This window comes from Anolis carolinensis, chromosome 3 (genome assembly GCF_035594765.1).
Source record: "Anolis carolinensis isolate JA03-04 chromosome 3, rAnoCar3.1.pri, whole genome shotgun sequence".
Lineage (NCBI taxonomy): Eukaryota > Metazoa > Chordata > Lepidosauria > Squamata > Dactyloidae > Anolis > Anolis carolinensis.
Genome location: NC_085843.1, coordinates 876,358 through 902,234, shown reverse-complemented (window position 1 = coordinate 902,234; position 25,877 = coordinate 876,358). Strand labels below are relative to the sequence as shown.

At 45.0% G+C, this 25,877-nt stretch overlaps 1 protein-coding gene across 1 annotated transcript; it reads left to right on the top strand.

Annotated features, from left to right (window-relative positions):
- Positions 1-13,844, top strand: LOC103281174 (zinc finger protein 135). The gene is made up of 2 exons (XM_062977037.1): positions 1-205; positions 12,108-13,844. The coding sequence occupies exon 2, from the start codon at positions 12,329-12,331 to the stop codon at positions 13,610-13,612; it is 1,284 nt and encodes a 427-aa protein (XP_062833107.1). The 5' UTR covers positions 1-205; positions 12,108-12,328; the 3' UTR covers positions 13,613-13,844.
- The last annotated feature ends 12,033 nt before the right edge of the window (positions 13,845-25,877 follow it).

Below are 25,877 nucleotides of genomic sequence, written 5' to 3'. Positions count from 1 at the left end.
CGCCTCCTTGCCATCCATCCATCAAAGCTGAGCAGCGGCCAAACCAGCCAATGGAGCCTCCGCGGCTGCACGGGCGTGGGCGGGGCTTGCACGAGCTCAGCCAATAGGAGGGCGAGAGCCACGGCCTGGAGGAGGGTCTCCGTCCGCACGGCCTGGAGCAGGGCTTCCTCCTCGGGAGCCGCCAAGGAGAGAGAGAGAGAGGCAGGTAGAGATCTGTTTTATATATACGGTAGACCAGGGGTCCCCAAACTAAGGTCCCCCCAAGGTCGTTGACCTGGCCCCTGTCCTAGACTTTAGACTTAGGGTTGACCTAAGTCTGTCTGGTCTTTGGAGGTCTCCGTGCTTAGCTATGGCCGTATGAGACCATCTCGATGGCTTTTGGAGGTCACTTTCCTTACCTATGTTCCTATGAGACCATCTCGATGGCTTTTGGAGGTCACTTTCCTTACCTATGGTCCTATGAGACCATCTCGATGGCTTTTGGAGGTCACTTTCCTTACCTATGTTCCTATGAGACCATCTCGATGGCTTTTGGAGGTCACTTTCCTTACCTATGGTCCTATGAGACCATCTCGATGGCTTTTGGAGGTCACTTTCCTTACCTATGTTCCTATGAGACCATCTCGATGGCTTTTGGAGGTCACTTTCCTTACCTATGGTCCTATGAGACCATCTCGATGGCTTTTGGAGGTCACTTTCCTTACCTATGTTCCTATGAGACCATCTCGATGGCTTTTGGAGGTCACTTTCCTTACCTATGTTCCTATGAGACCATCTCGATGGCTTTTGGAGGTCACTTTCCTTACCTATGTTCCTATGAGACCATCTCGATGGCTTTTGGAGGTCACTTTCCTTACCTATGGTCCTATGAGACCATCTCGATGGCTTTTGGAGGTCACTTTCCTTACCTATGGTCCTATGAGACCATCTCGATGGCTTTTGGAGGTCACTTTCCTTACCTATGTTCCTATGAGACCATCTCGATGGCTTTTGGAGGTCACTTTCCTTACCTATGGTCCTATGAGACCATCTCGATGGCTTTTGGAGGTCACTTTCCTTACCTATGGTCTTCTGAGACCATCTAGATGGCTTTTGGAGGTCCCTTTCCTTACCTATGGTCCTATGAGACCGTCTAGATGGCCTTTGAGGGTCCCTTTCCTTACCTATAGTTTTATGAGATCATCTTGATGGCTTTTGGGGGCCCTTTTCCTTGCCTATGTTCTTATGAAACCGTCTAGATGGTCTTTGAGGATCCCTTTCCTTATCTATGGTCTTATGAGATTGTCTAGATCAGGAGTCCCCAAACTAAGGCCCGGGGGCCGGATGCGGCCCTCCAAGGTCATTGACCTGGCCCCCGCCCTCAGTTTTATAATAATATTTTTATATCAGTTTTAATAATATAATATATTGTATATACATATAATATTGATAATAATCTTATGTTATACAATATAATACTAATAGCAATACCATATAATAATATTAATTATATGTTATATATTACATATTATATAATAGTACAGTGGTATAGTTCAGTATAGTAATATATAATGCTAATATTGTGTTATGCTAATAATATAATATATTGTATGTACATACTGCGGCTCTGAGTCCCCTTTGGGGTGAGAAGGGTGGGATATAAATATAGTAAATAAATGCAGTAAATAAATAATTAATTTTAGACTTTGGCTCGGCCAAAGTCTGACATGACTTGAAGGCACACAACAACAACAACAACAACAACCCTAATTAATTTGGCTATTTCATTGGCCAGTAGCAGGCCCACACTTTCCATTGAAATCCTAATAGGTTTATGTTGGTTAAAATTGTTTTCATTTTTAAATATTGTATTGTTCTTTCGTTGTTGTTGTTGTTGCACTACAAATAAGACATGTGCATTATGCATAGGAATTTGTATTTTTTTTTTCAAATGATAATTCAGCCCCTCAACAGTCTGAAGGATTGTGGAGCGGCCCTCTGCTTAAAAAGTTTGGGGACCCCTGGTCTAGATGGTCTTTGAAGGTCTCTTGGCTTAGTTACGGCCTTATGAGACCATCTAGATGGCTTTTGGAGGTCACTTTCCTTACCTATGGTCCTATGAGACCGTCTAGATGGTCTTTGAGGTCCCTTTCCTTATCTATGGTCTTCTAGATGGACTTTGAAGGTCCCTTTCCTTACTGATGGTCTTATGAAACCATCTAGATGGCTTTTGGAGGTCACTTTCCTTACCTATGGTTTTATGAGACCATCTAGATGGCCGTTGAGGGTCCCTTTCCTTACCTATGGTTTTATGAGATTGTCTAGATGGCCTTTGGAGGCCCCTTTCCTTACCTATGGTCTTATGAAACCATCTGGATGATCTTTGAGGGTCCCTTTCCTTCTCTATGGTCTTCTAGATGGACTTTGAAGGTCCCTTTCCTTACTGATGGTCTTATGAAACTGACTAGATGGTCTTTGGAGGTCTCTTGGCTTACCTATGGTCTTATGAGACCGTCCAGATCAGGGGTCCCAAACTAAGGCCCATGGGCCGGATGCAGCCCCCCAAGGTCCTTCACCTGGCCTCTGTCCTACACTTTAGACTTAGGGTTGACCTAAGTGTGAAATGACTTGAAGGCACACAACAACAACAATCCTAATTTTGGACTATTTCATCCTAGTGCGGCCCCCCAACAGTCTGTGGGACTGTGAATCGGCCCCCCACTTGAAAGGTTTGAGGACCCCTGCAGTAGAGTCTCACTTATCCAACGTAAACAGGCCGGCAGAATGTTGAATAAGCGAATATGTTGGATAATAAGGAAGGATTAAGGAAAAGCCTATTAAACATCCAATTAGGTTATGATTGTACAAACTAAGCACCAAAACATCATGTTAGACAACACATTTGACAGAAAAAGTAGTTCAATACGCAGTAATGTTATGTTGTAATTACTGTATTTACGAATTTAGCATCAAAATATCACAATGTATTGAAAACATTGACTACAAAAATGCGTTTTTAAGATATTTGCTTATCCAAGCTTCTGCCAGCCCATTTAGCTTGGATACGTGAGACTCTACTGTATATTGAACTATTGGTGTTGGGCTGTGGCGCATGCTGGAAACAGCTGCTGCAATAAATCACTCTGACCATGAGGTCATGAGTTCGAGACCAGCCCGTGGCGGGGTGAGCACCCGTCAATTAAAAATAAAAAGTAGCCCCTGCTCGTTGCTGACCTAGCAACCCGAAAGATAGTTGCATCTATCAAGTAGGAGATAAGGTACCACTTATATAGTGGGGAGGCAAGATTAACTAATTTACGACCTGGAATGAGGAAGTGCCGTCAGAGTGGATGATGAAGCAGCTGCTCCCCCCTGTGGCCAGAATCGAACATCCCCTCAGGAGAAGGTTAAATTGCCTCTGCGTCTGTCTGTCTGTTGTCTCTGTCTTGGTTGGATGTGTTCATGGGCATTGAATGTTTGCCTTAAATGTACATAATGTGATCCGCCCTGAGTCCCCTTTGGGGTGAGAAGAGTGGAATAGAAATACTGTAAATAAATAAATAAATAAATAAATATAATGCTAATATTGTGCTATGCTAATAATATTATATATTGTACGTACATACAGCTGCTCTGAGTCTCCTTCGGGGTGAGAAGGGTGGGATTTAAATGTAGTAAATAAATGCAGTAAATAAATAATTTTAGACTTAGGCTTGACCAAAGTCTGAAATGACTTGAAGGCACACAACAACAACAATCCTAATTAACTTGACTATCTCATTGGCCAGAAGCAGGCCCACACTTCCCATTGAAATCCTGATAGGTTTATGTTCGTTAAAATTGTTTTTATTTTCAAATATTGTATTGTTCTTTCATTGTTGTTGTTATTGCTGCACTACAAATAAGACATGTGCAGTGTGCATAGGAATTTGTTGGTGTTTTTCTTCCCAAGTGATAATTCGGCCCCTACTTAAAAAGTTTGAGGACCCCTGGTGTAGGGCTTGCCTACATATACAGTAGAGTCTCACTTATCCAACATAAACGGGCCGGCAGATAGTTGGATAAGCGAATATGTTGGATAATAAGGAGGGATTAAGAAAAAGCCTATTAAACATCAAATTAGGTTATGATTTTACAAATTAAGCACCAAAACATCATGTTATACAACAAATTTGACAGAAAAAGTAGTTCAATACGCAGTAATGTTATGTTGTAATTACTGTATTAACAAAATTAGCACCAAAATATCACGTTATATTAAAAACATTGACTACAAAAATGTGTTGGATAATCCAGAATGTTGGATAAGCGAGTGTTGGATAAGTGAGACTCTACTGTATATTCAGTATCTTAAAGTTTGGTAGAGCCATACCCGCTCTGCCTTTCGCATCTTGGAATGATTTCATCTTCAGTCTTCGAGGGTCTTTTGCCTTTATTATTTATTATTTATTTATGACAATATTTATATCCCGCCCTTCTCACCCAACAGGGGACTCAGGGCAGATCACAATAACACACACATATAAAAACTGTACAATCTTCTATATATATAAAATGATAAAGTTGTTTGCGCAGTGACTATAACAACAAAACTAAACATCCCAGAAATACGAAACTTGGCAACACAATGCAAAAGCCTTGCCTCCCGGTTACAACAACACAACCACACCACAAAACCACAATCCGGACCCACAAAACTCACAACAACACATCATGACTATAACAACACAACTAAACGCCCTAGAAATACAAAACTTGGCAACACAACGCAAAAGCCTTGCCTCCCGGTTGTAACAACACAATCACACCACAAAACCACACTGGACCCACAAAACTCACAACAATGCATCGTGACTATAACAACACAACTAAACACCCCAGAAATACGAAACTTGGCGACACAACACAAAAGCCTTGTCTCCCGGTTGTAACAACACAACCACACCACAAAACCACAATCCGGACCCATAAAACTCACAACAATGCATCGTGACTATAACAACACAACTAAATGCCCCAGAAATATGAAACTTGGCACACAACTAAACACCCCAGAAATACGAAACTTGGCGACACAACGCAAAAGCCTTCCCTCCCGGTTGTAACAACACAGCCACACCACAAAACCACAATCCGGACCCATAAAACTCACAACAATGCATCGTGACTATAACAACACAACTAAATGCCCCAGATATACGAAACTTGGCACACAACTAAATGCCCCAGAAATACAAAACTTGACAACACAACGCAAAAGCCTTTCCTCCCAGTTGTAACAACACAACCACACCACAAAACCACAATCCGGACCCACAAAACTCACTACAACGCATCGTGACTATAACAACACAACTAAACGCCCCAGAAATACAAAATTTGACAAAACAATGCAAAAGCCTTGCCTCCCGGTTGTAACAACACAATCACACCACAAAACCACAATCCAGACCCACAAAATTCACAACAACATATCATGACTATAACAACACAACTAAACGCCCCAGAAATACGAAACTTGGCAAAACAATGCAAAAGCCTTGCCTCCCAGTTGTAACAACACAATCACACCACAAAACACAATCTGGATCCACAAAACTCATAACAATGCATCGTGACTATAACACCACAACTAAACGCCCCAGAAATACGAAACTTGGCACACAACTAAACGCCCCAGAAATACAGAACTTGACAACACAATGCAAAAGCCTTGCCTCCCGGTTGTAACAACACAACCAAACACAAAACCACAATCTGGACCCACAAAACTCACAACAACACATCGTGACTATAACAACACAACTAAACACTCCAGAAATACAAAATTTGACAACACAACACAAAAGCCTTGTCTCCTGGTTGTAAGAACACAACCACACCACAAAACCACAATCCGGACCCAGAAAACTCACAACAACGCATTGTGACTATAACAACACAACTAAACACCCCAGAAATATGAAACTTGGCAACACAACACAAAAGCCTTCCCTCCCGGTTGTAACAACACAACCACACCACAAAACCACAAGCTGGACCAAAAAACTCACAACAACGCATTGTGACTATAACAACACAACTAAACCAGATGGCCATCTGTCTGAGGGGCTTGGGTGGGTTCTTCCTCCATGACAAAAAGAAAGAAAGGGGTTGGACTGGATGCAAACTACAAATCCCAGCACCCCATGGCATGGAGTCCATGCATTTCAATTAGAGGCCTCTTCCTTCTCCCTTTCCCCGCCATCCAACCCACTGACCCAGTTCCATGGCTCCGCAGGCAGGAAAGGCTGCGACGAATAGAACGAAGGAAGGAGGGAGGGAAGGGAAGCGAAGGAACGCCAAGGACAAGAGCCCTCCCTCTCTGCCCGGAAGGCCAAGAGCAAAAGGGAGAGAAAGGCCATTGATCCGGTTATATTTACCCTCCTTTCTCACCAGTTTGTTTCTTATCAGCGAGCTCAGGATCGGAGCAGAGAAAGGGAACAGCATAGGAATAAAGGAAACAAGGAGAGCACCCACTCTATTTATCCATCCACTCATCTATCCATCCACTCACCCACTAATAATAAACACCTACACAGGCAAGAATCAGCCATGCACTGAGTCTACAAGGCCATTCAGTGCTCATCCACCTCCCCAATCCCTACATTCACAGTTGGCCTCCAAAAAAACAATTACAATAATAACAATGACAACAACAACAAGAATCTACACCATCACAGGCAAGACGCAGCCAGGCACTGAGGCTGAGAGGCCAGTCAGTGCTACACTGGGCCTCCAAAAAACAATACAGTAGCATCTAACTTATCCAGCCTTCATGACCACTACAACAACAACAATAATAAACACCTACACAGGCAAAACAAAAAAAAGACTATTGTACCACAATAAGATGTAAACTGCACTCAGCAGAATCAGACATCACGATTAACAACAAACCAAAGACAACAGGGATCTCAAGCAATTATCAATCAACACAAAAATTGAAGAAGGTAACAGACTTCAAATACTACTACTAATGTGAGTATAAAGAAGGGTGGAGGTCACAGCATAAATACAACCTAATGTAGACTGACCAGCACCACCAGATTAAGCCACAGCAACGTGTGGCCGGGCACAGCTAGTACACTATAAATCAGTTAAAAAATTAACTTACATAAGACATTCATAAAACGCATTATAAAATACAGATAGGCGTGTTCAAGTTCAAAAGACTGGGTCTGTCAATTGAGTTCCAGCGTACATAATAGTAATTAATGCTGCTGATTCTTATTCGAAGGCCTGGCCCCACAACCAAGTTTTGACTTTCCTGCGGAAGGATAGGAGGGAGGGAGCCTGCCTGGCTTCAATGGGGAGGGCGTTCCATAGGCTGGGAGCCACCACTGAAAAGGCACCTGTGAGGCTGACGGGACCGCGAGCAGGGCCTCATCTGATGATCTTAAGCTTCGAGGTGGGTCATAGCGGGAGACACGTTCGGACAGATAAGCTGGGCCGGAACCGTTTAGAGCTTTATAGGCTAAAGCCAGCACCTTGAATTGTGCTCGGAAGCTAATTGGCAGCCAGTGGAGCTGGCGTAACAGAGGAGTGGTACGCTCCCTGTACACCACTCCAGTTATTAACCTGGCTGCCTCCCTCCCTCCCGTTGGACTAATTGAAGCTTCCGAACAGTCTTCAAAGGCAGCCCCACGTAGAGTGCGTTGCAGTAGTCTAAACGGGATGTAAGGAGAGCATGGACCACCGTGGCCAAGTCCAGCTTCCCAAGGTACGGTCGCAGCTGGCGCACAACTTTTAACTGTGCAAAGGCTCCCCTTTTATTATTTCATGTCAAAAGCATTGCATAATAAATAAGTTTAAAAGTGATAAAATAAAGGAATCACAAACATCTAAATAGTTTTGGACCAAAAGCGGGCAACAGCAATTGCATTGTCCGTAGGCTCCCCTGGCCACCCCAGAGACCTGGGGCTCCAGGCTCAACGATGAGTCCAGGATCACACCCAGACTGCGCACCTGCACTTCAGGGGGAGTGCGACCCCGTCCAACACAGGCTGTAACCCTATTCCCTGTTCGGCCTTACGACTGACCAGGAGGACCTCTGTCTTGTCTGGATTCAATTTCAATTTGTTCGCCCTCATCCAGTCCGACACAGCGGCCAGTCACCGGTTTAGGACCTGAACAGCCTCCTGAGTGACAGGTGGGAAGGAGTGACAGAGCTGGACATCTTCTGCGTACAGATGACACCGGACCCCGAAATTCCGGATGATCTCTCCCAGAGGCTTCATGTAGATGTTAAACAACATGGAGACAATACAGAGCCCTGCGGGACCCCACAAGTCAACAGGTGTGGGGCCGAGCAGGCGTCCCCCAGTGACACCATCTGGGACCGACCCTCCAGGAATGAGTGGAGCCACTGCAGGACAGTACCTCCAAGTCCCATTCCTGCGAGGCGTCCCAGAAGGATACCGTGATCGACGGTATCGAAGGCCGCTGAGAGGTCCAGCAGAACCAGCAGGGACACTCTACCCCTGTCCAGTTCCCGGCGAAGATCACAGCCTGAAGCCAGACTGTGCCGGATCTAGAAAGTCAGTGTCATCCAAGAATCCCTGGAGCTGCGAGGCAACCACATGTTCCAAGACCTTGCCCAAATAGGGGAGATTGGAGATAGGCCGAAAGTTTCCAAATTGAGTGGGATCCAATGATGGCTTTTTCAACAGCGGCTTGATCACAGCCATTTTTAGGCTCGCTGGAAACTTGCCCTCCCGGAGAGAGGCATTCACCACCACCTTCACCCACTCGGCCAATCCCCCTCTGGCTTCTCTCACCAGCCAGGATGGGCAGGGGTCTAGGATGCATGTGGTCGGTCTCGCCTCTCCAAGGATCTTGTCCACATCCTCGAGCTCAACCAATTGAAATGAATCCAACAAAACTGGACAAGCAGGTGCACTCGATACATCTTCAGAGACTGCCATTAACATGGAGTCAAAGTCGGAACGGATCAGAGCGACTTTGTCCACAAAGAACCGAGCAAATGCTTCACAGCGGGCGGCCGAGTTATCAGGGCTCCCACCTTGATTGGTGGGAGTTAACAACCCTCTGATGAGATGGAACAGTGCCGCTGGACGGTTCTGTGCGGACGCAATGTTGGCCGCAAGGTGGACTTTCCTTGCGGCTTTGATTGCCGCGGCATATGCCCTAAGATAGGAGCCTAGCCGTTTTCGGTCTGACTCGTTATACCCTGATCGCCACACGCACTCTAGTTCCCTCTTCTTTCGCTTCATCGCTGCCAGCTCCTCAGTCAACCAAGGAGCTGGTTTAGCTCGGTTACTCGAGAGGGGACGCTTCAGAGCAATCGTGTCTATTGCCCTAGTCATCTCTCCATTCCAGAGAGAGACCAGAGCATCAACAGGATCACCTTCAAGGAGGCGGGAAATTCCCCAAGAGCCGTCAGGAATCCTTCTGGATCCATAAGTCTCCTGGGGCGGACCATTTTAATAGGTCCTCCACCCCTGCAAAGGTTGGGGGGCACAGTGACCCTAAACCTGATCAGGTGATGGTCGGTCCATGGCAAAGGAGCGATGGTGAGCTCCTCCACACCGCCACCTTCTATGACCAAAATATGCATATATGATATGTGGTACGAATGGAAGAGTGAATAAATATAATAATAATAATAAAACTTTATTTATACCCCGCCACCATCTCCCCAACGGGGACTCGGGGCGGCTTACATGGGGCCATGCCCAGGACAGTACAATATAGCAAAATATAAAAACAACATATCATAATACAATTAAACAATGAAAGAGAGCTAGAAATTTGAAGACACCAGTCTGTAGACTAAGGCCTGCAAACCATTAACTACCTGCTCAGGAATTGTAATTAAAACCTGCTAACGAGACCTGAAATAGTTGACCTGCCCGGCAAACTGTGATAAGAACTGTGACTGATAAGAGAAATGTTTACATCTGTTAACATCTCTCAACATTTGCTGACTTGATGAACTTTTGGGGCAGAGCTGCTTGTGTTTGCTAACACCAATCAAGAGGAATCAACATCTGGTCCAGGAAACTGAGGATATTCCAGGATAGAAGACGTCTATGATTCATTTGCAACTTTGGGACAACATCATCAGCAAAATATTGCTATAAAAGTGACCTTATGAGAGTCCAGAAGGTGTGACAGACAGTGACGCTGTTCACCCGCCATGCTCAGTGGAGACGGTGTCCTTGGGAGGGGAAGATCTGCTCTGGGAAAGCAGGATCCTGTTCACTGTTTGGGGCCTCTTTTTCTCAGGGAAAGAGAAAAGAGTGCGTTTTGAAGTCATGGTCTTTTTGAAGTTTTGGCGTTTTGGAACTATGTCTTGGCAGGCAGCAGTGGAAGCTGGGTCTGGCCTAAGCAGGTGCTTCTCCAAGAAGAGAAAGGATATGGTAATATTTGTGTGCATGAAGATGGATGCATGTTGTGTGTGAATGAAGAATGAAAATGTAACCCCCCCCCCACTTTGTTTGTTTCTTAGCCAATGTAACTGAAGGTTGTTTGTGAATCCAATGTAGTTGCATAGAATCTGTATGTTTGTATGTCTAAATGTTGTTCTTTGTTGTTCTGTAAAAGTTCTCTCAGACTGAAACTGCAATAAAAAGAACCTATGCTTTAAAGTTATTGAAAAGTTATTCATAACACTTCCTCCCATCCCTGGCAGAAGACCAAGAATCAAAGGAGAACATTTTAGTCTGTTTGGAGATCTCGTCCAAAAGGCATCTGGGGAAGACTTTTTCTCTCCACAGCCTCAAGTTTTCTAATGATTTCCTTTTGTCTGGTCAGATTTGTAGGCCATATTTTTATTTAATCTACGGGATGAAAGCTAGCTTATGTCCTCCTGCTTTCCTCTGCTTCACCCATGCTCCATAAGGCAGCTTCTCTAGGAGGTTCGCATGTAGTAGATGTTTGTTCTTCCCCACATTTATTGCTTTGGTTTCTGCAAACACAATCCTACAAAACAATATGGTATATGAGTCCCATCATATCTCCTCAGTGAAGTGAGGCACAAGACGCTCTGCTTTCAGTATTGTGTGTCCTCAGGGGGAAGAAGTAAAGTTGTGGTTGCCATTTTACTCAGCACTGTGGGTCTCTCTCTCTCCCCCAACACCAACCAGTAGCAGTCTGTGGGTCTCTCTCACCCCCCACAAACACCAGTAAAGCTGCTTCTCCCCAGCACTGACCAGCAACAGTCTGTGGGTCTCCCTCATCCCACGCAAACACCAGGTGATAGATAGGGGGAAAGCTTCAGCAAGCCATTTGCTACTGAGCCCATAAATGCAGATTGTTGTGCCAGATTGTTGTATCATACTGGATAAATATAAGACACCCCCAGAAAATAAGCCATGGTGTGCCTTCTTGAGGAAAAATAAATATAAGACAGTGTCTTATTTTTGGGGAAACGTGATACATATCTTCCTTCCACCCATCTATATTGCTTGCAATAATTGCTTGATATTATTCAGGATTCCTCCCTATCTAATGCGACCTTAAATGACTCTATTGCACTTTATCTATTTACAAATTTGTCACTTATAATGTGCACCTTGCTTATCCACTATTGTAACCTCATTGTTTTTAATTCAATGTTTTAATTCTGTGTTGTGTTTTTTCGCCTATTGTGTATATTTTATTATTGGTTTCTGTTTTTGTCCTTTGATGTTTCATATTTTATCATTGCTTGTATTTTGATTATACTGTAAGCCGCCCCGAGTCCCCTTCGGGGGAGATGGAGGCAGGATATAAATAAACCTATTATTATTATTATTATTATTATTATTATTATTATTATTATTATTATCTTTCCTTACCTCCCTCCCTCCTTCCTTCCTTCTTTCCTGCTTTGTTGAATCACCTTTGAAACATGCCAAACTTTCGTCTCTTGTATGTTCACTCAAAGCATCTGAATCTATTCCTTGTTTATTAATCCGTGATTGCTTTTGCTGGTTCTGTGTACATTCTTGATACACTTCATGCCTCTGGTTTTTGGTATTTCCATTTTCAACATGATCCGTGAAGGGAAAGGAGGATAATGTTGGAGGTAGAGGAAGTTTGGGTCCTCATGTTTAACCTTTGGCTTCTTCTTTCTTGACCAGGGACATGACGGTTCTGTGGAGTCACCCCTGGTGTAATGAGAAACAAACCAGCTTCCAGTGGATACTGAAGAATTTGGAAGCCAAAGTGCAGAAAGGAAACAAATCCTATAGTAAAATAAATCCTCTGATCTTGCTGAATTCTTAAACTCACTTTATATCAAAAAGGGAAAAACAAGACTCAAGTGTTCATATTGAAATTATATATACATAATGCTGTCAACATGGAGGAGACAGGATGTAAACAAAATGAATGTGGAAACAACTTTGGTCAGCATGGAAACCAGAAGGGACATCAGGGCACTCACACTGGGGAGAAACCCTATGAATGCCTGGAATGCGGAATGAGCTTCATTCGGAATGGAAATCTACGTTCACATCAGAGGACTCACACTGGGGAGAAACCCTATACATGCCTGGAGTGTGGACAGAGCTTCACTCACAGTTCAAGTCTGCGTTCTCATCAAAGGACTCACACTGGGGTGAAACCTTATAAATGCATGGAGTGTGGAATGAGCTTCAGTCTGAATGAAAATCTACATTCACATCAGAGGACTCACACTAGGGAGAAACCCTATGAATGCCTGGAGTGTGGAATGAGCTTTACTCAGAAGGCACATCTACGTTCGCATCAAAGGAGTCACACTGGGGAGAAACCATATAAATGCCTGGAGTGTGGAGTGAGCTTCAGCCTGAGTGAAAATCTACATTCACATCAAAGGACTCACACTGAGGAGAAACCATATACGTGCCTGGAATGTGGACAGAGCTTCACTCATAGTTCAGGTCTATGTTCGCATCAAAGGATTCACACTGGGGAGAAACCATATAAGTGCCTGGTGTGTGGACAGAGCTTCACCCAGAATGGAAGCTTAAATAGACATCAAAGGACTCATACTGGGGAGAAGCCCTATAGATGCCTGGAGTGTGGAAAGAGCTTCACTTGTAGTTCAAGTCTCCGTTCACATCACAGAACCCACACTGGAGAGAAACCCTATACATGCCTGGAGTGCGGAATGAGCTTTACCCAGATGGGACATCTACATTCACATCAAAGGACTCACACTGGGGAGAAACCCTATACATGCCTGGAATGTGGACAGAACTTCAATCATATTTCTGGTCTACGTTCACATCAAAGGACTCATACTGGGGAGAAACCCTATAAGTGCATGGAGTGTGGAATGAGCTTCACTGAGAATGGAAGTCTACATAAACATCAAAGGACTCACACTGGGGAGAAACCCTATAAATGCCTGGAGTGCGGAATGAGCTTCAGTAGTAGTTCAGGTCTACATTCACATCGTAGGACCCACACTGGGGAGAAGCCCTATACATGCCCGGAGTGTGGACAGAGCTTCACTGATAGTTCAAGTCTACGTTCACATCAAAGGACCCACACTGGCGAGAAACCCTTTAAATGCCTGGAGTGTGGACAGAGCTTCACTTGTAGTCAAAATCTACGTAGACATCATAGAATTCACACTGGAGAGAATGGTGAGAACTGACAACTGAGAATCTTTCTAACATGTACAAAAGCAACTCGTGTATATGTTAGAAACGCAAGCATAAAGTTGGGACATTTTATCATATGTGGTGTATTGTTAAAAATTTGAACTAAAATGCATTCCATCATGGAAGTAATTAAGGTTAAATGAAACCAAAGTTTTATTTATTGAGAATGCTAGACAATCAAGTAGACACAAAACATGGATAGTTACTGCGATATCCTACAATAAGACGTGACTACACAGAGATGGAAGGAACACTTAATAATAATAATAATAATAATAATAATAATAATATCACCCAGTCCTAAACACTTGGGAAGTGTTCAACTTGTGGTTTTGTGATACGAAATCCAGCATATCTATCTTGTTTGCTGTGTCATACAACACCGTTGTGTCAATAATTATAATAATAATAATAAAGAAAAATATTTATTTATATCCCGCTGCCATCTCCCCGAAAGGACTCAGGGTGGCTCACAAACGGAAAAATAATGTCTTATGGATTTCTGCAAATTAGCCAAAATGCACAAACGGACAACTATATGGCCAAATGTCAGTTGTAAGAGTTATTAATTGGAAAAGTGTTATCAAAAGTAAAAGAGTGATTATATAACTTTATCTAAAGAGAGCAGAAGAATAAGGGATAAAAATTAACAGATGGAATGAGGTTTTTAGAAATGTACCCATGTCTGTTAGTTTATTTTGTGTGTCTGTTTCATTACTTTGTTGGTTTCTGATTTAGTTTAGTATTTTGTGTATTAGTTTGCTGTGTAGTTCGAGCATTACATACATTTTCTGCTTTTTTGTATTGTTGCTTTCAATCTCTTCTCTCTTTTTGAATAATTTTTTTTAAAGGGAGGGATTTATAATGGTCAAAACTGCTAAAACTGGGGAAGCTGACAGACCTGGTTTTAGTCCAAAATGAGATTTAGTGCATTATCTAGAGTGCCTTTGGCCATGTTGGGTCTGTGTGCCAAGTTTGGTCCAGATCCATCACTTGCTGGGTTCAGTGTTCTCTGAACACAAAGGTGAACTATATCTCCCTGATGCCAAGGTCAATCAAGCTCAAACCCTGCCAGTATGCACAGTTGGCCGTGTTGGGTCTGTGGGCAAAGTTTGGTCCAGATCCGTCACTGGTGGGGTTCAGAGAGCTCACGGAATACAGGTGAACTAGAACTCCCAGAGTTAATGTTCAATTACTCCCAAAGTCCACCAGTATCCCCAGTTGCCCGTGTTGAATATGTGTGCCAAGTTTGGTCCAGATCCGTCCTCAGATGGCTTCGGTGTTCTCTGAATACGGGTGAACTATAACTCTGGATGTCAATGTCAATCACCCCCAAACCCACTAGTATGCAAATTTGGCCATGTTGGGTCTGTGTGCCAAGTGAGTTCCAGGTCCATTGTTGGTGGGGTGCAGTGCTCTCAGATTGCCGGTGAACTATACATCCCTGTCCCTACAACGCCTATAAATCATGGTGAATTCTCCCCAAACCTCTCTCTCCAGTCTGTTCAGTTGCTGATCAATTCCTCTGTTTGCTGTGTGCTATAGGAACGGGTAGGAAAGGGTTAAAGGCAGAGGCAGTGGGCGGGGCCATGCAAATGGAGAGAGAAGGGAACCCTGGGATGTGCTCGCTGTAACCTGCAATGTCCTGGGAGGGAGTGATTTGGTGGCTCCTCAGCACTGGGAACTATAGACTTTGGAGGCCAGAGGCTGTCTGTGTGATTTCCACTTTTATTGTGTGTATAGATTTTATTATTCCTATTCTGTTTTGTACAGCATGTATTCACTGCTTTGATCACCATCTATTGCTTTTCACCGTCTTGTCTGTTATCAATAAATCATGAATGGAGCCTCTTTTGGTCTGTGTTTGGTTTTCATTCACCTTAATTCAGCATTTAAAGACAGCCTGCCCTCCACATTTGCAGGTTTAGTTCTCATTTCTTTATCCCCAAATTTCTCACTCGTAATAACATGGGTTTTGTTTGGAGCATTGCAGCCTCATCTGGAAAATCCCAGCTGCAGAAGAACAAAAGGTAAACTGTTGTGGACGAGTCTCTGAGGAGTAGTAACAACAGGGAGTTGGAGAGTAGGCAGGCAGAAAGGTCTACTTGGGAGCAAGATCCTATAGAAGAGCAACAGCAGAAGAGGATTCGGCAAATACTTACTGAACCCACTGATGAAGAGTCTTTTGATGGGGATGATGGGTTTAACAATGAAGCAGTTTCTATGAGAAGTGCTGGGAGTGACACTGATGAGGTTGTGAATGAGATGGATTGGACAAAAGTAGCAGAAGTGGGTGAGGGGCCTACAAGTAGTGGCACATTTATTTATTTATTACAATATTTATATCCCGCCCTTCTCACCCAACAGGGGACTCAGGGTGGCTTACAAAAACATGTATATAAAAATTATACAGTGCAATATAAATCAGTTAAAAATTATTATTAACTTACATTCAGAAGATCTGTTGGGAATGAAACTTCCCTCTAAGATGATTTGTCTGCTGTTTGGGAGGATGTAAGTAGAAGCAAGAGAAGGGCCGCTTGGCAGGCAAGGCAAAAAGCAGCTCAGGCAGCACAACTGGCAGCTGAGCGTGGGGTGTTGTCTGATTCTAGTTTGGAGGAGAATGCAGGGGCAGCTGAGGGTGGGCGTTGTTAGGGAGAGTGTGTATAGCGGAACCAGCAGCGTCCAGTTAACACCATGTGCAAAAGACTCAGACCAGGCAGAGGAATTGAAAGAACAAAGGAACTTTACTTGTTGAGTTGAAGTTAAGTAAACAGTTCAGCAATCGTACAATGTCCTTGTAGTTGCATAGGATCAATAACTAATCAATCAGCATTCAATATATCCAGCATAGCATAGTTAAACTGCCACTGGACCGTAGCTAGAGAGCCTGTCTTTTCTGTGCTCTCCCTGCAAGCTCAGGTTCCCAACTGACAAACCCAGCCATCTGCCAGCAAACCGATACATTGTTTGAGGCGTGGCTTGCCTCTGCAAAAGCTCAGCTTCCTTTTTGCAGAGATCAGTTGCAAGCAACTTTGCAAGGATTTCTTTACACACACACATAGCAATTTGGCGCAATAGGCGTTGGCTGATTGCAACTCAGAGGAAGGTTTGTAATAAAAGCAGGGTCGGTTGTAATAGGGACCTTACGACTGGCAAAGTGCATGTTATGCTGGGTCGTGATTCCTGAACTTTGTGGATTCTTTGGGATTTGCTACTGTTCTTGGTTTGTACCTCGGATTGCGTCTGGACATCGTGTTCGCTCTTGTGCCTTGACTTTGGCTTGGACGTTTGACACTGCTGCTGTATCTTGCTTGCTGTCCATGACCCCTGGACCGGCTTGACTACGACTTTACTTCATCTTGGAACGTGTTTGCTGAAACAATAGCGAGTGTTTCTCCTCTGCCGGGTATTTTGGTTAGTGGGTTGGGATTTTTTAGGACTTTGGGACTCTCTGTTTTATCTCCTTTTTGACCGGTTGGTCTGTGTTTGTTTTTGAATACTATTTTGCTGCTGTTAAGCATTTTTGATTCTTTTGAGCTGTATCTTCATTAAACTATTGTTACTTTGTACTTGGGACTGACTTCATGGTATCTCTACTGTGCTGGTACAGCTGTACCAGAAGCTCCAACTTTATTTTCTTTCTGCTAATGTTTGCAGTCATAGGGCAGGCCGCCTGTCCATCATCATTAAGTTTGGTTCCGCCCCTTGTTCAGGGCTCTGGGAGGGAAGGAGCCATTTTTAAGTCAGTCTCACTTAAGGAAGCTAAGCTATAGGACGTAGACCAGCTCGTCCCGTAGAAAAGCTTCATATCTCAGGAACATCCGGGGAATGAGAAACAGAAATTCCAGGGGAGCGGTCCCAAAGGTTCTGGCTAAGAGCTCACAGCCTCTCAGCCTCACAGCTCCTGAGGGAAACAGCCCTAAAGTTTCCAAAGAAACCTCGGAGAGGGAACAGCACCACAGATCCACAGAACCCCAGCTGAAACATCTGCAAGCCTTGGTTGGTAGGTCCACTCGATACCCAGACGCATTTGGAATTGGTAGTGGGTCCCACATCAGCCAGGCCCAGATAATAGACAGCCTGGGAGAGGTTATAAGGGGTTTTTCTTCTTATAGAGAAAGCACAGTTATCCAAAGCCAATTGTCTGTCCCTTGGGGACAAGACTGAAAAGGCCAACAGTTTATTAAGGAAAACTTGAAGTGTTATTTGACTCCTTGAAGATTTATTATTTGTTCAGTAATAAAGACTTTGTTATCTCATTAAAGATTCAAAGGACTATCCTTTTCAGGAAAATCCTCAAGAGCCTCTCTTTGAGGCGCCCTGGCTTCCCGCTGGGCATAAAATATACATCCTATACAAAGACAACAGCTACAGGCCCAGCGTGTGACAGAACAAAAACAAACATAAACAAAACCTCTTTAGAAGTTTGATAAATCATAAACCAGCAAGATAAACATATTGTGCTTTTTGGGTGCTAAATATTCTCAACAGGATTATGAAGGTTCGGGGGTATCTTAGAGGTCTTCACGGTTTTCCACATTTGTGGAGGTCCCAAGACCCTAAACCACACAAATATGGAGGGCCCTCTGAAATGGGTGAGATTTTACTAAAGGAACAGAATGGGTTACAGAAAACGGAGGAGGGGATGGAGTTGGAAAAAGATTGTGTGTCTGAGCACAGTGAAAGAAGGTGTGTGTGGAAGGGGAAGAGGAGGAGAGATGGGACGGAGGGGGGCCCACGGGAAGGGGAGGCACCTTTGAGTCCAGGTGTGTGTGCATGAATATTCTCATTTGCTCTGTTCAACTATCAAACCCATGATGGAGATCAGTCCGATTGGCGCTCTTCTATTGCACACTATGGAGGATTTGGGGGGGGGGGGGTGTTTCAAAACAACATACGAGGGTTGAATGAAAAGCAATGCCTGTGATCCCGACCATAAAAGCCTGTCAGGGTATTGTGAATTGTGTGAAATGTTAAAATCAATCTAGGCTGTTAGGAATGTTTTCTGTATGAGTTTCGGCAAGGCATTTCAGCAGCTGAGGAGTTAAAAAGAGCCTGCTTTGACTGATGTAACACAGGACCAATGGGGTCAAGTCTGATTGACCGGGACTTCCTACATGATCTGTGGAATGCAGGGGAGTGTGGTGTTCGGCGTGAGCGTTCTCAGAAGATGGACGGGGAATGTTTTTGCTCCGTGGCCGAGGAGACACTGCCATGTGTCTAGGACTTATAACTAATGAGAGCTACTGTATATAGCAATGTAAATAAAGATTAAGTACCGTTGGATTCAACTGAATATTTGACTGCTGGCATTTTGTTGACCAGTGCTGATTCTCCGTATGAGAAGGCAGCCTGGAGAAGGAGGGATCGGTGAGACCAGGATGATGATTTTGGAACCCACCCTGCATGGCAAGCAGAGTCTCACCAACGCCCCCCGACAAAGCCTTCAACAAAATGCCTCCACCTTGGTAACTCCTCAATAGATGGCAGCCCTGGTCTGCGGCAGGTCCTGGCTTGTTCTGTAGACTCTCCTCTACAGTTAGTTCCATTTGGAGGGAAGCTTTAGCATTGAACGGTTGTGTTGTTACAGTACGAAGTAGGGAACCCTGCACAGATGGTCGGTCAATGCGACTTAAGCAACGTGCAGTCACTGAATTCTTGACAGGAGAAGGTGTCACCCCAAAGGAGATTCATCAGAGGATGCAAGCTGTGTATGGTGATGGTGTTGATGTAAGTCCTGTGCATCGTTGAGTGAGTAAGTTTAAAGATGTTGAGGTGGGAACATCTGACTTGCGTGACAAACAAAGAGTTGGACGTCCTGTGACAGCAACCATCGAGTTTCACAAGCAAAAGGCGGACAGATTGATTCAGAACAATTGTCGTATCCCTCAGAGAGAATTGTCAAGCATAATCGGCATTTCACAAGAACGTGTGGGTCACATGATTGCTTTGCTTGGCTGTCGGAAGATCTGTGCACGAAGGATCCTGTGAGACGCCGGTTGTGGAAACAGAGTGTCGACTTCTTCCATGACGTCTTCAGAAAACTTGTTCATCGTTGGCAGAAATGTATCAAATTGTCTGGTGATTATGTGGAAAAATGAATAGTGGTAGTTAAAGAGCACGTTCTAAGGATTATTTCTCCGCTTGATTTATTAAAATAATCCCATCCAAACTGAAGTAACGAAGGTGGAGGCATTACTGTTCATTCAACCCTTGTACACTAGGGAGGATTTTCTTCAACTGGTCAGAATTGCAGGGATTACTTTTTCTGCTGCCACCATTTATGTATCCAGGAGCTTGTTTTCCTTTTATATTGGGACTTTGAAACAGAAATGCAACATTTTGAGTGAGGAGAAATAACACATTGATAACATTGATAACTGTTTGTTTATTTGTAACTTGTGAGGTAAATCAGTGTAATGGTTTCAGTAATATGCAGTGCAGATGCTTAGTGGTTATAATAAAGGCTTGTGGTTTTTCTCTTCAGAAGATGTTAACTATAAACTGGTTTCTGTGTGGCTCTGTTCCTTTGCCAAGGAAACATAAACAGGACAATTTACTTTTAAATCCAATTCTCCCAGGATTTAAACAGTAATTCCTTAGGCCATTACCATATAGTCTTTAGCCTTTCCCTTCTTAAAGGCTCTAACTATATTCCTCAAAGAGGCTGCCTTTTAAGACACAGTTCTCTTCTCCAAAACCAACTCCTGAAACTGACGGCCAAAACCAGACTCCAACTCGCTCAATTCCAAAACCTGAGCAACTGAAAAAGAATGTTCAGCCAACCTCGCCCAACTGTCACTTTGGCTCCACCCACCTTCAGTTTCTAAGCAACTTCTCATTTGTATTCAACCAATCAGGCAGCATCTATGCTAATGGCTGCTTGATGGCTCTTCCCACTGAGCTACTTTCAGTGGGGCCTACAAAATGGCCTCTCATCTGTCCTGGCTACAAATTAGCTGCACACCAGTCCTGCGAGGTGGGACACATACCAACTTTGGGAGGTAGACAAGATCCGTTACACACACCCTTTAGTGTAATTCTGAAGATTAAAGCTATTCTATTTTAACATGTCCTCGCCCTTAGTGTCTGATTGGAAGAAATATTGAGGTTGAGGGGCACCTCGCCTCAAAACCACTCTAGTCGTAGAATACAATCACACCCCAAATCCACAAAAGAGCTCTTTTGAGCAAAACAGAAATGCTCTAAGACAGACCCTGAGAGCCTTTTGAAGCTCCGCTGGCTTCTCCATCTTGTTCTCCGTCTGGGCCGATCTCGTTTAGCAGAGGCTCGCCAGGCACAAACTTACGTATCTGCAGCCCTCGCTGAAATCTCTGCAGTTGGACCACTATCACCCCCAGTCTCAGTTTCCATGAAATACATCAGGTCAGCCCTGCATCTTTGAGGAGATGGTGAGTGATGTGTGTTTTTTTCTTGACCTGACGTTATGTACGAGCAAAGTGAGATTTGGTGAGTGGCCTGGCTCACTCTGGGATGACACTCTGCTCACTGCTTCCTGGCTCAAGGCTCGAGGGGGCCTTGGGGCTGCTTCACCTAATAATAATAATAATAATAATAATAATAATAATAATAATAATAAAACTTTATTTATACCCCGCCACCATCTCCCCAACGGGGACTCGGGGCGGCTTACATGGGGCCATGCCCAGAACAGTACAATATAAACAGCATATAAAAACAACACTTCAGAACACAATGAACAGTACAATAAATAAAATATCCATTACAATACAAATCAAGGAAACAATGAGAACAAGGGCGGTCCACATGAACATTAAATTAAAACTCAGGGTGAGAGAAACATAAAATAAAACCATAGCAATCAGGGTCAAGGAAGTGGGATATTCTGGAGGATAGATATTAGAGGGAGCAACAGAAAAGGAATGTAAAATAGTTACTCTCCAAAGGCACCACGGAAAAGCCATGTTTTCAAATCTTTCTTGAAGGCTGCTAGTGTGGGGGCTTGCCTAATCTCAATGGGCAGAGAATTCCACAATCGGGGGGCCACAGCAGAAAAGGCCCCTCCCTTGTTCCCACAAGGCGGGTCTGGGATATCGGGAGTGGGGACAGGAGAGCTTCCCCTGATGAGCGAAGGGATTGTGTAGGCTTGTGATAGGAGATACGGTCACGAAGGTAGGTGGGTCCCAAACCGTTTAGGGCTTTATATGTGATGGTGTACACCTTGAATTGGGACCGGAAAATAAACGGCAGCCAGTGGAGCTCCTTGAACAGGGGAGTAGATCTCTCCCTGAAACTCGCCCCCGTAATTAACCTGGCAGCCGAGCGCTGGACCAATTGTAGTTTCCGGGCCGTCTTCAAGGGAAGCCCCACGTAGAGCGCATTACAGTAGTCCAGTCTAGAGGTAACTAAGGCATGGACCACCGTGGTCAAATCAGACTTCACGAGGTATGGTCGCAGTTGGCGCACAAGTTTGAGTTGTGCAAAGGCCCTCCCGGCCACCGCCGACACCTGAGCCTCAAGCGTCAACGCTGAATCCAGGAGGACCCCCAAACTGCGGACCTGTGGTTTCAGGGGGAGTGCAACCCCGTCCAGCACAGGTTGCCACCCAATACCCCGATCAGACGCACGACTCACCAGGAGGGCCTCTGTCTTGTCAGGATTGATCCTCAGCTTGTTCCTCCTCATCCAGTCCGCCACAGCGGCCAGGCACTGGTTCAGCATCCGAGGGGCTTCCTTGGAATCAGATGGAAACGAGTAGTGGATTTGCGTGTCATCTGCGTAGAGATGGCAACGCCCTCCAAAACTCCGGATGACCTCTCCCAGTGGTTTCATGTAGATGTTAAATAGCATGGGGGATAGGATAGACCCTTGTGGGACCCCACAGGTCAAAGGCCAGGGGTCCGAGCAGGTATCCCCCAGCGTCACCAACTGGGAACGGCCCTCCAGGAAGGACTGGAGCCACTGGAGTGCAGTACCCCCAAGGCCCATCCCAGAGAGTCGTCCCAGAAGGATACCATGGTGGATGATATCGAAAGCCGCTGAGATGTCCAAGAGAACCAGCAGGGTCACACTCCCCCTGTCCAGCTCCCTGCGGAGGTCATCCACCAAAGGCACCTAAGCCGTCTCGGTGCTGTGTCCAGGCCTGAAGCCAGACTGCGAGCGGTCCAGAAAATCAGTGTCATCGAGGAACTCCTGGAGCTGCGTGGCCACCACCCGCTCCAGAACCTTGCCCAGAAACGGGAGGTTGGAAATTGGCCTGTAGTTGTTACATACAGATGGGTCTAAGGAGGTCTCCTTTAACAGCGGTTTTACTACCGCCTGCTTAAAGCAGGATGGAACTGACCCCTGACCCAAGGAGGCATTTATAATAGCCACAAACCAATCCAACAGCCCCTCTTTGGCCAGCTTAACCAGCCAAGAAGGACAAGGATCCAGAGCGCAAGTGGACTTGAGCCAGGGGAGAGGAGCAGGAGGAGGCCTGCTCTTGTTGGTGCTGGTGCTGGCGCAGCCGAAGCGGAGGCTGGGGGCCTGCTCCTGCTCCTTCCCCCTCGCTCAAGGCCTGGTGGAGCAGCCCCAAGGCCCCCTCGAGCCTTGAACCAGCGGGGGGGGGGGGGGGGAGGAGGCCTCTCCGCCGCCCCGCTGCTATGCAGGCACTGCCACGGCGAGTGTGCCTGGGAGAGGCCTGTTCCTACGACAGCATCAGCTCCAGCACAGTCAGTGAGGCAGCAGCGGAAGCAGAGAGGCCTCCTCCTGCTCCTTCTCCTCCCTTGCTTATGTTGGGAATCACCCTGGACTCCTCAAGTCTAAATGTAGTTACAGAGATAATAGAGTTAGATTGAGGGAATCCTTTCCCTGTTTCCAAAGCAGGCCGAGACAGGCCTTACTGTGTTTCACTCTATCTTGTTGAACATTGTCGAACATTGTGAAAGCCACCCACTGCATGGCTATCAGCCTCCTCCCTCCAGACTCAAGTCAAGGAAGGGCTTCATGAGAACCACCACTCCCTCCTCTTGATGTTCCTCCAGCAGCAGCAAGGGTGTCCCTCTGGGCAGTCAAATCTGGCAATCCCAACTGGATGGCCCCCCACGAGGGTCTTCCTTCCTTCAGGGCAAACCAAGTCCCTGAACAGACTCAGAAGCGGAGTGGGAAGATCCAAAGGGAACCTGGCAAGGTGGCCTACATGGAGGAATCCTCCGCCTTGTGTGACTGTGGTGCTGAACAAACAACTCCGCATATGTCTGCTTGCCCACAATGCCCTGCCTCATGTACGGAGGAGGAGTTGTTTAAAGCTACGGACAATGCGGTTGCTGTTGCCCGCTTTTGGTCCAAAACTATTTAGTTGCTTGTGATTTCCTCCCCCCCCCCCCCCCCCCATCATTTTGAAATGTATTTGTCGTGAAATGCTTTTGACACGAAATAAATAAACTCTATCTTGTTTACATCACATCCCTTTCTTTAAAGTTAGTAGAAATGTGAATCTCCAGGGACACTAACTTCTCATTGGTCAGAATGGCTTTTATGGCCCCAATAAAGTGGACCATGAGGTTGGAACCATTTTAATAATAATAATAATAATAATAATAATAATAATAATAATAATAATAATAAAACTTTATTTATATACCGCCCTATCTCCCGGATGGGACTCAGGGCGGTTTACAGTCATAAAAGCAACACAAACATTACATAACAACATAACACACATTATTAAACAAGGTAAAATAATACAATTATAACAATAAATCTCACTTACATGACCAGATCAAGGGGGCGGGAACCATAAACCCAAAATATTAAAATGTGTCATTTTAGGCTAGGGAAATTTTGTGCAATATATTCAGGCCCAGAAATCGGCGGTAGTCCAATGTAATTACTCAAAAACCTGCCGACCCCACCAGGTCTTCAGTTCCTTACGGAGATTGGATAATGTAGGGGATTGCCTGATCTCTTTTGGCAGTACATTCCAGAGCCGGGGGGCCACTGCCGAGAAGGCTTGTTCCCTCGTCCCCACCAGCTGCACTTGGGACGGTGGTGGGAGCGCGAGAAGAGCCTCCCCGGAAGATCTCAAGGTCCGCACTGGCTCATAGGGGGAGATGCGATCACGGAAATAGGTAGGGCCCGAGCCCTACTCTTCTCCCTTTGGCTCACTCTTCTCCCTTTGTTCTTCTAGCTTCTTCTTATTTTTCCTTAGAAACCAGTCTAGAGTAGACTAGACAGCTCCCAAGCATTTCTATCTACAATGGGTCATTTTGAGCCTAACTGTTGTCGACCGCATTTTAGGGGATCGGGCCCTTAAGGAGAGACCCGATCCGGTCCTGAGAGAACGGACCTTGGCGAAGCCAAAAGGAGAATTACGAGCCGCAATACAACCTGAAGCCGAAATGAAGAAGGTCCGCCAAAGTTGAAGGAAAATCCGCCAAGGAGTCTTTATTGAGCAATTCAGCTGAAGAGGACTCTAGTAGCGATCATTCGGTCTACTAGGGTACCATACAATCAAAATAAAGCCATATTTATACAAAATTTCAGTCTGACAACCCTTTGAATTTCCCGCCCTGCTTCCCCGCCCATCTGATCGTTGATAGGCTAGAAGGTTGAACGAGGCAGGCTTTCGTTTCCCGCCTTGCTCCGTTGGCCCAATAGGAAGCTGCCTTTTGTCTCCACTCGGGCCAATCAGGAAAGAGAAGGCGGGAGTTATCGAAACAATGAGGTGACGGGACAGGAACTAGCGGATTAAGTCCTGCTAGACCGATTTCTAAAGGGTGCTTCATTTATTAATGGCAGCAATCAAGGGTGTCCGGGTTTCTGTCACGTATACAGATTTGAAATATGCCTTGGGGTGTCAGAGGTGGAAGCAAAGATGGGTGGTGATAAGCCATATCGACAGGCTCTGCAGGGCGCCTTCCTGAGGTGTCCTGGTTTTTCCTTTGGGTGAGATATGACAATGTTTGCCTTGGGGCGAATCACCTTTAGGTCAGCAAACTCCGAATTCGGCGACTCAAGCCCTATATTGTCCATGCAATTTTATTGGATTTAGCGGTGGCAGATTATCCTTTTGTTTTTGGGAAAGGAAGCCTGGGTCATAGGAAATGGGATAAGTTCTGGGGTTCATGTGGAGTCCAAAATATTTCCTATTTGATTTCATGATTTGACAATTATATGAAATAAAATGAAAAATAAAATAAAGTTGGAATATAAATCATGCTGGGAAAAATACATATTTTCCGGGGATTCCAAAGAGTACAAATACATATAGGCAGATAGATAGATTTCATG